The sequence below is a fragment of the Protopterus annectens genome, chromosome 7.part1 (assembly GCF_019279795.1).
Source record: "Protopterus annectens isolate FY-2018-M chromosome 7.part1, PAN1.0, whole genome shotgun sequence".
Classification (NCBI taxonomy): Eukaryota; Metazoa; Chordata; order Ceratodontiformes; family Protopteridae; genus Protopterus; species Protopterus annectens.
This window is the reverse complement of record NC_056740.1, coordinates 145,536,081-145,549,456: the sequence shown is the minus strand read 5'-3', so window position 1 is coordinate 145,549,456 and position 13,376 is coordinate 145,536,081. Positions and strand designations below refer to the sequence as shown.

General features: G+C 37.1%; 1 protein-coding gene across 1 annotated transcript in view; it reads right to left on the bottom strand.

Annotated features, from left to right (window-relative positions):
• Positions 1-13,376, bottom strand: part of UROC1 (urocanate hydratase 1) — a 1,269,467-nt gene that overhangs the window by 1,186,990 nt on the left and 69,101 nt on the right. Inside the window, exon 3 of the mRNA XM_044078604.1 lies at positions 4,063-4,193. Coding sequence (XP_043934539.1) covers positions 4,063-4,193 — 131 coding nt within the window. The remainder of the gene's footprint in view (positions 1-4,062; positions 4,194-13,376) is intronic.

Sequence of the window (13,376 nt, the reverse complement as noted above, 5' to 3'; positions counted from 1 at the left end):
ATTGTTTGTACAAGTATCAGATGAACTAATTTGGCTGCCTAGTTGAAAAATGAAAAACAGTTCAAGATATTGCTCAGAACTGCAGCAGGAGTCTTTTTCCAGAGCTGCTCTTTGACTTGAGATTTTTGAATGGTTCTTAAAATAGAAGGGAGGGTAGTTTGCAATGTTACGAAGAGCCGCTGGTATGATATGGGATGCATTTTGAAACAGTACTGAAGAACTTCATAATGGAATAGAAATATTTTGTTTTATCCCATTTGTTATATACTTTGTCTGATGATGTTTTAGGAAGTCACCTTGTTTGTCACAAGAAAACTACAGTTGTTTAGGTAGCTTACCATAATAGTACATTTGAATAAATCACTGTTGCAGTACTCCTTACAAATGAGATTCATCCGCTAGGATAATTGTACATCCAGCTGGTCCAAAAAGCTTAGGCTCCATCCTCGTATCCCATATATCTCCCTTTAACATGGTCAATGTGCTAGTAAAATAAGGGCATATGGACACGGCAAAACTCAGAGCTTTCATACCGCATAGATTGCTAGTGGAATCTTCTGCAGAAATTTTTGAAAACTTCTGCAGAAATTTTCCTCTCGTCTAACTTTGGAAATTCTTCTGCAGAAGTTTTCAAATATAGTAAGTCTTTAAGGAACATTTAGTAATTGAGCTTTAACAAATTCTGGTAATGGATGAAGCATGTCTCCTCATGAGGGCCAGTGATGACTGCTCTTGTAACAGCATCCACAGCCTCATAACCACACAATGGTATGCTTGCCTACCTGTATGGCTGAATCGTGTGCAGATGATTAGGTTTAATATCAGCATTAAGCATGTTAGCTATAAGCTTGTTTCATATTGAAAATGGGCAGACATTTTCTTGTTATGCAAATCTGAGAATTAATTGCTCTGAAAGATAAACAGAGATATAAACCTTCATGTCCACTGCCTGGGAAACAGGATTGGGAGAGATCCTAGTTCCCTTTGCCTTAGCGAAGAGAAATGATAGCTAGATCAGAAAGTTGATTTTGAGAGAGATATTAGTGTCTGAAGCTCTAAGATCTATCTGACTTTTTCGGGGCTGAAGGTTGAGAGTCAGTTGATAAGGAAATAGCCAGAAAAACATCTACTAATGCTCCCAAAACAGGAGTGATGTACATGGATTTGGAAATATCTACATTCATGAGTCATAATCTCTCTTCTGGAAAATAAAAGATATCAGAGTCACATTCAGAATAATCCATCTTTGCAATACTACACTCAAAGTAAATTATCCGATTCAAATCCTGAAGAGGAAAGAATCACAATGTATAATCTAGATCACCTTTGTCTGAACCAGAAGGGTTTTCCTCTGAGAAATGAATGTCTTTCCCTCCAAGTAGAAAGCTGACCAGAATGAAGGTTAGAAAGGCTTTGAAAGCACCCTCAGAAAATTAAATCAATCATCTTTACTGGAATTCTAACGGGGGGGGGGGGGGGGGTTGCTTGACTTTTGAAGCCAAATATGGGGAATATTCAAACATATGGTTCCAAGGGTGGAAACTGAAGGTCTGACTTCCATGAGATCTGAATGCCCTCCTGAGCAAGGAGATCATTATCCCCCTCTCCCTCAGTTAAAACTGACCTAGGTTCTTTCTTCCTGATTAAATCAGCCAAATCATCTCAAATGACCTATATTCCTTAGCCATAACATTCTCCAGAGGGAGAATATTAGATGGCTCAGGAGCAGATGTGAGGTCAGGGGGGCTACAAAAGCACCTCTGTTGAGTCATCAATCTCAGACCGGCAAAGAGAAGTGAATGCTGGATTGATTTTGATCATCTTTACTAGTCTTGCATTTTTTTTTTGTAATGGAGAGAAAAATGGAGACGCCATAGCAGTTTAAGCCACCTTCTGAAGCCATTTATTCTTAAGGCAAATCTTTAAAGTGTTAAGTGCACTCTGGATAGTTTAGGTACTTATCTGCCTGAGTGTCTGATCTGAAGCTGACCAAAATGGATGACTAAACAGACTAACTGAAGTCTCCATATATAGACTAGTGGCAAGAAAGTCTTGGTGTGTCTGTGTCTCACTCTTATTACTGTCACTCTGGCTCATAAGGGCAGATGTAAGGCACATGAGGACAGAACTTCTAATTTATGTAGATTGGCTGGACATATGGGTATCCTAATGGACAAGTTCCACTTGTAAGGAACCCTGCAACAGTGACCTTATGAAGATCATTATTTACTATTTCTTTTTGGTCCAAAGTTTATATTTCACCATCTTTGAGGAGACAAGTAGACTGAGATGCAAGCAATAATGGCCAACAGGTGTGTGCTACTGTGGAGATAAACATCTACCCAGGGGGGTTCTGAGGCCTGATGCCACATGTGGAGAGCCTCTACAACCCTGGAAGGGTGTTATTTCCACAATAACAGACACCCTGTTGGGCATTATTGTGCTTAGAGAATGGGCTGTCTGTAAAATAGTTGTTATAATTATTTATTTTGATTATAATTTTATATATATATATATATATATATATATATATATATATATATATATATATATATATATATATATATACACACACACTAGTTTCTGTAGAATGTGTAAATAGTGTTGCAGGAAGCATTTTACGACCAAAATATATATTTAAAATATCTAGATATTTACTTTATTTTTGGGTCCCTAACTCCTAAAATGTGTGGTTTTGTTGCCAGTCATTGGGGATTGAAGTCACCAAATAATGACATACATTTGACTTTCAGACTTCATTTCCTTCACAAAATTCACATTAACACAAATCATGTTATTTAAAATTCTTTGTAATTGTAAAAGAACAACATTTAAAATCTGTCCCTATTGTTGAGCCTTTCCCCTTTATTTCGGACTTTATCCAGATTTCTTCAGATAAAAGGTTGAGAGGAATGCAAACATCTTTACTGCTGCTGCCACTGGCCCATCGTCTCAGTCTTGCGCGCGCACACACACACACACACACACACACACACACACAGACACACACACACACACACCCTATTATTCAAACAACTTTGTGATTTTTATAATTATTTAAAACATGTTCCTATTTTGACAGTTTTCTCCCCTTTATTTTAGGCTTTATCAAGATATTTGAGCTAAAAGGTCTAGACGTATGCAGACCTCTTTATTGCTGCTAGTACCAGTGCTTGATTGCTTCCACTCTTCACACACACACACACACACACACACACACACACACACACACACACACACACAAACTTTTGTTCTCTGTTTTAGTTTTTGCACTCGCTAAACAGCAAAAAGCACTGCTTAGCGAGTGAAAAATAAAGTCTCAATCAATCTCAATCACATGCACGCATACACAGACAATTTTGATTTAATTTTCTTTTTTTATATTTTAACCTAAACAGCAGAAGTGCTGCTTAGCAAACAGTAGCCATCAGTTTTTTTTTTTTTAGTAAGAGATCCACGGCAACTTGCTATGCTACCGTGAACTGACAAACTAATTTTTTAGCAGGCATTATCTGTAGATTTACACCCTGCTGGAGAACGTAGTGTAAAATGCATTTGTTCAAGAAATCTAGATGTTAACAGGCTAACACTGCTTGTGAAAAGCAAGCAACAACACAGGTCTGTACCCATTGCTTCCCTCCTGGAGGAACACTAATTGGGCATGCTGCACAGTCAAACTGAGGAGAACAATACTGGACCAAATGGAACACAGGTGCTTCCACATATGCATCCCAGTGCTACAATATCAATCATTCTTTGATGAGAAATGTATACGTGTTGACCCAGTGCATTTCCTGATATATTCCAGTACACTGGGTCCAGCAGCCTCCCTCTTTCCAGAATGGCTGAGAAATGGAATCAGCCACTCACTTCCACCTACCCTGACCAAGTCCTCCAGTGATTAGGACACAGTCAGAGAGTTGAACTGCACCACGGAACCACTGCACAGTGTTCATCTAGATGGTATTCATGGCCAGATTAACTAGAGCTTATATACAGTATGCACCACTCTATTGCAGTTGTAAATACTAGTCTGCAGACCAGCTTAAAATATCATCTTACCTCATTTCTATTTGAGGGTAAAACCTGTACATGTAGATATGCCCATACTGATGTAGTTCCTCTGCAAATTCTGGAGCTAAAATGTCATGAAACTCTGTGGGAATGTAACGCAAAGAATTCTGCAAAGCCAGCTGTAAAAAAGTACAGAAGAACATTTCAGAAGAAAGGTTTATAAAATATATCATATTACAAAATAACCAGTTTTCTCCAAAGAAACAGTACATCACCATAACAAATACTTGCAATTTTTATAATTTTGTTTACATTTCACGGAGGAAAAGGTTTTGGTCCAACTGTAGTCAACAGCTCAAGTAACCTCAAGTTAGTTAAGCTTCAGATTCAGCTTCTAATCTCTAAAGAACCAATTAATCACTGTATGACCTTGTGCAAAGTTAGCAAGATTAACTTACTTCAGCCTATGTAAACACCATACAAAATGGTAAACAAAATGCTGGTGAACTGAAAAAAGTAAAAAAAAAAAAAAATTTCAGCAATTACACCATCAAGCTCAGACATTTAGAAGAAGACCACCGCAAAGGCTGCAGGCAACTGTAAAGCTTTCACCACTTAAAGAATATATATTAGTATAGCATAGCGGTCTTTGGAAACCTTAGAAAAAGCATAGATGTTTTTCCGCTTAGGTTACTAACTGGCATTTTCAGGTTGTAAATGAAAATAAAGTAATTAGTAAATTAGTCAAACATACTCTCACATTGTTTGGAGGAGAGGAGAGACATGCATAGTAGCAAACAGAGCACCCCAAAGAATATTGGAATCCCTGCCACACCTCCCAGTTTTGTCTACTTCAGGAATCCATTTTTGGTGAAAGGGAACTTGAGAGGAAGAGATTTGTTCTTGTACCTCCTACTGAAATGGTTACTTCAGTCTATATTCAGTTTTGCATGGTCTGATAAAGTTAGCTTTCACTCCTTATAAATTTGATAAATTATGGACACACTGAAAAAGTGGGTAATTAAGAATAAACTGATATAATTAATATTAACCACTAGATGGCACCAGCTACATTTGTATAACAAGTTCATATGTATTCTTACGTATTAAATTATTATAAAAGACTTTGTATAGAAAAATCTAGCCATCCATCCACAACACCCCCCCCCCATTTTTGCACATTGGGTCAGGGTGTCACTTCAACAGTGGCAATCATCTATAGCCAAGGTTTACACCAATGGGTGGCTAGGCCTGCCATGGTAGTTCTTCCACACCACACGCTTGCACACACACACTCACATCTATAGCCAATTTAGAGTGTCCAATCCACCTACTGCATTGACTTTGGAATGTGGGGGAAAACCCATACAAACTCCACACAGAAGGCACCCCCAGCCAAGAATCGAATATGAATATATTTAAATATTATGAAGTGTTTTTGACAACATTATACAATGATGTACAAAAGGTGCATTTTGGCCCCAATTTAGTTTTAAATTAAGAGGCGTTTATGTCAGCACTGAAAAAGTTAGTGTTACAAAAGAAACCTGGTTTGCTTGCTGTCTTGGTGAGGTCTTCATACCAAGGCTTCCTGTTAAATACTACAGTAGCATGACATGGTGTTGTATAATTTTTTTGTTTGGATATCCATTTCTACTCATGCACAGTGCACCTTCCAGTTTTTAGAACTTTGGTTCTGATAATGTGCCGACTGTAAAATACGTATTTCTTTGGAACACTATATTAATATAGCTGCACCAAGTAATTTGAATACCTTGTTGGATGTTACTATGGAAAATAAGGACAATGGGTCTCCGTTCCCATTATGGAAACGTAGAACTTCTGATAACTCTACTGATGCCATGAGCCAGTAGGGATCTTATAGTGACCATGGGATTAAAAAAATAATTTTGGAGCACTAATGCAAACTTCCAAGAAGCTCAGATTGCAAAGTTGGCATCTTCATTTATTGAAAGCCTAACAGAATAAGGCCCTGCAGGTTTATGACCATTTCTACAACTTGGCTTTGATATGGAGGACACTATGTTCATGGATAAATGGTGATCCATTCATAAGGTAGCATCCTATATGTTCACTGACTGTTTAACTTTTATGAACAAGATATTATCAAGTTAATAGCTCAAGTACCATCTCTAGCTATTTATGTGGAATGTTTTTGGGAACGTTTTTTTAACCTTAATTTGGTCAGTCAATGTCAAAATTAGACTCGGAACTGGAAACTTGACTTTGGAAAAAAATTAACAAGAGATTTAAGGGGCTATGAGTTAGGACACGCTTTTGTCAAACAAATTTAAAAAGACTACATTTGAGGAATGATTTTTTTTCCTGTAATTACCAGCAGAGAAAGGGGAAAAACAAGGAATTTAAATTTGAAATATTGGCATCATAAGAGTGCTTTACAGGAATTTGCTTCAGCAGATCTTGCTTCTAGTTTCCAACCACTATACCACCCAATGATCAAGGCATTTGAACAATCCATCATTGATAAGATTTATTATAATAAATACACAATATTTTAGGCATTTTGACAATAATCTTACATTGTCAGACTAAAAGCCCTAACTAATTTGAAAAATAATGACGCAGTAAATAAGGATGTGGTGTGGGACAGAGGTTTTGGCAACCTAAGATTATAAAACTGAAGCCCATAAACCGCTTAATGATGTCAGGACTTTGTTATTTAAGCAGAAGATAACCATATGCGACAGGAGCCGATCTAGCAAAGTAACCATTATTCAAGAAGTAAAACAGTGGATAGTGAAAAAAACTACCAGTCAATTTTTATATGTTACCCAGGATACACAAAATGATATCTCCCACTCCAGACATAACTATGGTGTTGGGTGTGGGCTCTTTAACTGAACCAGTTTCTGAATTTTTAGAGTTTTATTTGAAACCCTTGTTATATCTGGTTAGGGCAAGAATTAAAGATACAACAGAATTTGTTTCCTTTATTGGCCAATTGCAACTTAAAATCAACTTTGATGTGTACTCTGGATTTTGCAAGTTTATATACTAACATACCTCATGGAAAGGGAATTGAAGCATATAAACACGGATTAATCTTTAGTGGTTTACATCCAGAGGATTTTATTTTGGTTCTGTTGTAGTTATTACAAATGGTTCTGAATATGAATGTTTTACATTTTGATGGGAGATGTTGCTTACAAACTTAAGGTGCAACTATGGAGGCCATGTATGCCCCTATTTACACAGATTTATATATGGGTTATTTTGAACAACTATTTGTATAGGATACAGAGAATAATCATATTTGAAATTATCCATGTGGAGGTTTTTAGATGACTGTTGGGTATTATGGAATGAAGTAGTAACCACCATTTCCTTGTTTGATTTGTTGAATGATGATAGCAGGTTTACCTCTACAGTTAACAACTATTTACTTACTACTGACTTTTTGGATGATTCAGTTACCACGTTAGCGAATGGTAGTGTGCACACACCTCAGATCAGAAACCACTCTCTAAAAATGCTTTATTACATGCTAAAAGTTGCCACCCCAAACATGTGGTAAATAATATCCCATACTCCCAGTTTTTAAGCTTAAGATGTATTTGTAGTAATGCTGAAGACTGGATGAAAACTTCAGATGACTGTATATGTCTATATACGGTGGATATAAAAAGGTGTACACACCCCTGTTAAAATGCCAGGTTTTTGTGATATAAAAAAATGAGACCACAATAAATAATTTCAAAACTTTTCCCACCTTTAATGTAAACTATAACCTGTACAATTCAATTGAAAAGCAAATCTGTTAGGGGAAAATATAAAAAAATAAAAAAACATACACTAAGCTGGTTGCATAAGTGTACACACTTTGTTGAAGCACTTTTTGATTTAATTACACCACTCAGTCTTCTTGGGTAAGAGTCTATCAGCATGGCACATCTTGACTTGGCAACATTTGCCCACTCTTCCTTGCAAAAGCACTCCAAGTCTGTCAGATTGCGAGAGCATCTCTTGTGTGCAGCCCTCTTCAAGTCACCCCACAGATTTTCTATTGGATTTAGGTCTGGGCTCTGGCTGGGCCATTCCAAAACTTTAATTTTCTTCTGGTAAAGCCATTCTTTTGTTGATTTGGATGTATGCTTGGGGGTCCATTGTCATGTTTAAAGAAATTCCTCTTAATCTTCAGCTTTCTAGCAGATGCCTGAAGGTTTTGGGCCAAAAGTGACTGGTATTTGGAACTGTTCACAATTCCCTCCACCTTGACTAAAGCCCCAGTTTCAGCTGAAGAAAAGCAACCCCAAAGCATGACACTGCCACCACCATGCTTCACAGTGGGGATGGTGTTCTTTTGGTGATGTGAAGTGGTGTTTTTGCACCAAACATATCTTTTGGAATTGTGGCCAAAAAGTTCAACCTTGGTCTCATCAGACCATAACACATTTTCCCACATGCTTTTGGGAGACTTGATGTATTGTTTTGGAAATTTTAGCTGCACCTGGATGTTTTCTGTGTAAGAAAAGGCTTCTGTCTTGCAACCCTACCCCACAGTCCAGACATATGGAGAATACGGGAGAGATTGTTGTCACATGTAATATACAACCAGTACTTGCCAGAAATTCCTGCAGCTCCTTCAGTGTTGCTGTAGGTCTCTTGGCAGCCTCCCTGACCACTTTTCGTCTTGCCTTTTCATCAGTTTTGTCCAGTTCTTTGCAACGTCACTGTTGTCCCATATTTTCTTCACTTTTTGATGACTGTCTTCACTATGTTCCGTGGTATATCCAATGTTCTGGAAATGTTTTGTACCCTTCTCCTGACTGATACCTTTCAACAAGATCCCTATGATGCTTTGTAAGCTCTTTGCAAACCATGGCTTTTTCTGTAGCAGGCAACTGAGTAAATGTCAGAAAAATCCTACTAAGACAGCTGAACTTTATTTGGGGTTAATCAGAGTCTCTTTAATTGATGGCAGGTGTGTATCCAAGAAGACTGAATACTGTAATTAAATCAAAAGGTGCTTCAACAAAGTATTAGTTTAAGGGTGTGCACACTTATGCAACCAGCTTAGTGTAAGTTTTTTTTTTATATTTTCCCCTAACAGATTTGTTTGTTTTCAATTGAATTGTACAGGTTATAGGTCACATTAAAGGTGGGAAAAGTTTTGAAATTATTTATTGTGATCTCATTTTTTTATATCACAAAAACCTGGCATTTTAACAGGGGTGTGTACATTTTTTATATCCACTCTATATATAATCGTCGATATGGATTTATCAACTGTTGAAAAAGCTTGACATAGGCCTAGTGACAAAAAAAAAGATGGACGTTTTTACTGGAGACTGGTAGGAAAGTTGGAGCTACAGACATACAGACATGAGACTGTTCAGATTTACCACTTGTGGTAAAAATATTAATAAAATAAGAGATCCAGGAGGGGTCTTTTCAAAACAGGATTTGATTATAGGAGGTTATCCTTGTGGACACTGAACACAAGGTCGATTGGGGGAAACTTCAGGTCTAAGATTCTCATGTAAGTGACCTGAGGTTTTCCAAACCATGTAGTGTTTTGACCCACCCTAGAGAACATCCAGGTGTTTCATTCATTTTGTATGCATTGATAAAGTTAACTCCTCCTCTCATAATAAATTTGATAAATTACGTACACTTCATTTTAAAGAGAAAAGGTGTATAATTTGGGTGCCATTTAGGATTTAGGTTTGAATGAACTAATGTAATTGATATTTTAACCAGTAGATACTACAAGTTACATTTGTATAACAAGTTTATATATTAAAATTATAGACAATTTTGTATAGAAGATGAATATATATTTAAATGTAATTAAGTGTTTTCGATAACATTATGTAATGATTTACAAAAAGGTTATTTAATGATTTACAAAAAGGTTATTTAAATTAAGGGATATTTCTTTGTGATGTTAGTTAGCACTGAATAAGTTCACAGGCAAGTACTATGCTAGCTGCCCTTGCAGGCCATTTTAAGCCTAGCCAATCTCCCTTTTTGTGCTCGAAATAACCTATCCCACTTAGTTATAGATTGGGGTAATATAATCATCGCCCGTGGGATGGGGTAAACCCAATGAGAATAACTGGGATCATATCATAGATAATTTGAGGGGATCCATGCATGCATTAAAGTGTTTAGGAGCTGCATCTGTCCATTAGTAACACAGCTGGCAGTCCTGAGTAAGTTTTCTGTTTCCCATCCATAGATGTATGTTGCTTTTGAAAATGAATAGGAATGAAGTTCAATTTATGTGGATTGGGAGTCTGTTCCACAGCAGCAGTATCCTCTGCTAAATGCACCTGTCCTTCCAAACAATTCTGTTGATATTGCAGAAGAGATTTAGATCCCCACACAGGAGTATTTATGATGCCATCTGGCTTGCTAATGTGCAGTAAATTCATCAGTAATGGGTCAAAGGATACCTTGTATGCCAGACACAGGTCATGTCTTAGCGGTCTGTACGTTATCAGGTTTTGTGACAGGGCTTTGATTTGGTACGGCATGTTTAGGCTTTGTACCATTTCAATAAGGTATCATGGAGGGTGTTCTCCAGTTGTTGCATGTGTCTGGACAGATATATGACAAGGGGGCATTATATTCAATGACTGGCCTAATGAGGTTTGAGTAAATGGGAACAATGACATCCCTAGACTGACGATCCCTTTGCTTATAAGCTGTGCAATCTAAAAAGGATTTTCTTACAATAGAGACACGTTTTCATCAAACATACTGTCCACGAGTTCCCAAATCCCAAACAACTTGGTCAGCTCTTAGGGGCATATTGTCAATATGGTAATTCCCTGGGGTAGATTACTTCCTAAAAGATACAATAATGCATTTTTGGCATTTAGTTTCGGACCATGATTTTGACACCAATTATTTATTTCGGACAAACCTTCCTGCAGAATGGCCAAGTCATTTGGGGATTTAATGACTGCTCCTAGCTTTTAGCATCTGCAAACAGTCAAAGCCCTTTCGCATCAGCTTTTACTTCAGAAAAGTAGATAACACAGAAACCCAGGGGTACTCTACTGGTGACTGTTTTCTTTGTGGGGGCAACTTCCCCTATTTTGAATCTGTCAGCCAACTGTCAATCCAGTGAGTAAAAGGGGTTTATTCCTAATTTATTTAGCTTTTCTACTATGCCTGGGAGGGAATGTTCAGGATACTATGCCTGGGAGGGAATGTTCAGGATACTATGCCTGGGAGGGAATGTTCAGGATACTATGCCTGGGAGGGAATGTTCAGGATACTATGCCTGAGTTCATGTTATGAATGTACATACACACACACACGCCCAAGACCACATATATAATGTGTGTGTGTGTGTGTGTGTGTGTGTGTGTGTGTGTGTATATTTTCCACACACATACCTTGGTCCAATGCTCGTACCGCTGCAGACTCATTTACTTTCTTTATTTCACTTTGTCAGGTTGTCTGCATTGCCCAATGTAGATCCAAAAGAAATGGTCCCTCACTGCTTCATACAGCAACCTGCTAAGTTGCTTTTGGGAATGTTTCTGCAGCTGGCAAAAGACCTCTCGGGTGCAATTGCCTTATTCTTATTTTGTGGTAGTCTTAATGCCAAGCAGTTAAAGACAGCATGGAGAGCTAATTTTTTTTTCTTGTTAAATAAAACTCTCAGAAGGCTTGTAACTCTGCATATGTGCAGTAGTATGCATGGTTGTTTGAGCTGCATAAATGTTAGTTACACTAACTTAATGGGGGGCTACAGTCCAACAGCTAATACCAAAAACTGTACTGGCAGAATAGGTATCAAATTAGAAATATTCTGCAAAGAATGGAGAATCAATCGACTAAAAAAAAAAAAAAAAAAAAAAAAAAAAAGAGCTAGACAGAAGTGAATTAATGTGAGAGGGACTATAAAAGTAATGTAGATCTGGGTGGACCAAATTAAAGCCACTTGTGAAGCATTCAGTCAGGTGTTTCAAAGCCAGTGTCTCATAAGAGAGGCTCAACTGCTACCACTGTAACTGCACAAGTCCAGAGTCACTGGAGACGCAAGTTTATGGCAAAACTCAAGTTGAAACTTTGTAAAATGATGGGATGAATCATGTCACGCTTCCTAAATAAAATGGGACAAATGTATGAAAAGGAACACAGAACAGAAATTCAATAGTCAGAGGAGACATACCTGAAATAGTGAATAAATGAAGGCGCTGCACTGCTCACCAGAAAAGCATCACATTGTCAGTTTTACATACCAAGATCCGCTGGATTTTGTTTTTCCCTTACTGGACATGGCAGTTAAATACTGTTGCCTCCTGTACTAAAGATGCAGCAGTCACAATTTCAGGAAATACCAGCTGTGCATTTGTGTGGCACAAAAGTAAACCAGATGCATAAAATATGAAGTAAAGGTAAGATACACATTGTAAATTACTTTGTTGTGACTTATTACTTGTTTTTCCAACTGAAGTGTATTTGTTAATAATTAGTGGTCAAATATTACCCATTACACTCAAAATGAGCAGACTTTAAATATACTGGGAAAGTGAGTTTGTCCAAAACAGATCTTATAAGGGAAAAACTCTAAGCAGCAGAAGTAAATCTAACTTTGTATCGAGACACATACTAACTGATCTTTCCAAAAAAACTAAGCAAGTGTTTTAACTACAGACATAAGTCCCCTCCATTCCTGCTATATTAAACACAACAGGACATCTTACCTTTAAATGATTATGAACTCTAGCTAGTTGAGTGCATTCCTACCTTTGACAGGAAGTTTGTTATCATGCAAAAATGCTACTGTTAAAACTCTGAAAATGCAGTGTATATAGATTACACATCTGGGATAGATGGTCTCATTGGACATTAACCAAAACACATACTGATAGAAAAAGGACTACTACATTGTAGTGCCCTTTCAGTGTTTTTGTTTTTATTAGCAAAGACTTCAGAAACATGCACCGAATGAACACTATTTTATACTGTGACACAATAATAAAAATTAAAAAAACAAATATGTAAGCCCAACTATAATGTTTAACAACATTTTTAAAAAGTTATTTTTTTGTTCTCCATTTATGTAAGGTCTTAATACTGAGTAGATAATTAGAACCTGGAAAATTAGCAAGTATTTTGATTTGTCACTATAATTTTCTTTCTAATGAGGCACCTAAATCACCTTCCCTTGCATCAAAAATGTAAAATTAATCACACACACAAATTTAATTGTGCGACTCAAGAATGTGTCCTTGCAATTCAGACTGGCGAGATGGAAAAAATTCAAAACCATTGCCTGTGTGCTGCATTTATTCACATCATGCAATCCTCTATCTTTCTACAAATTTGGTAGGAATTGTACTGCAGTTTGGCATCAG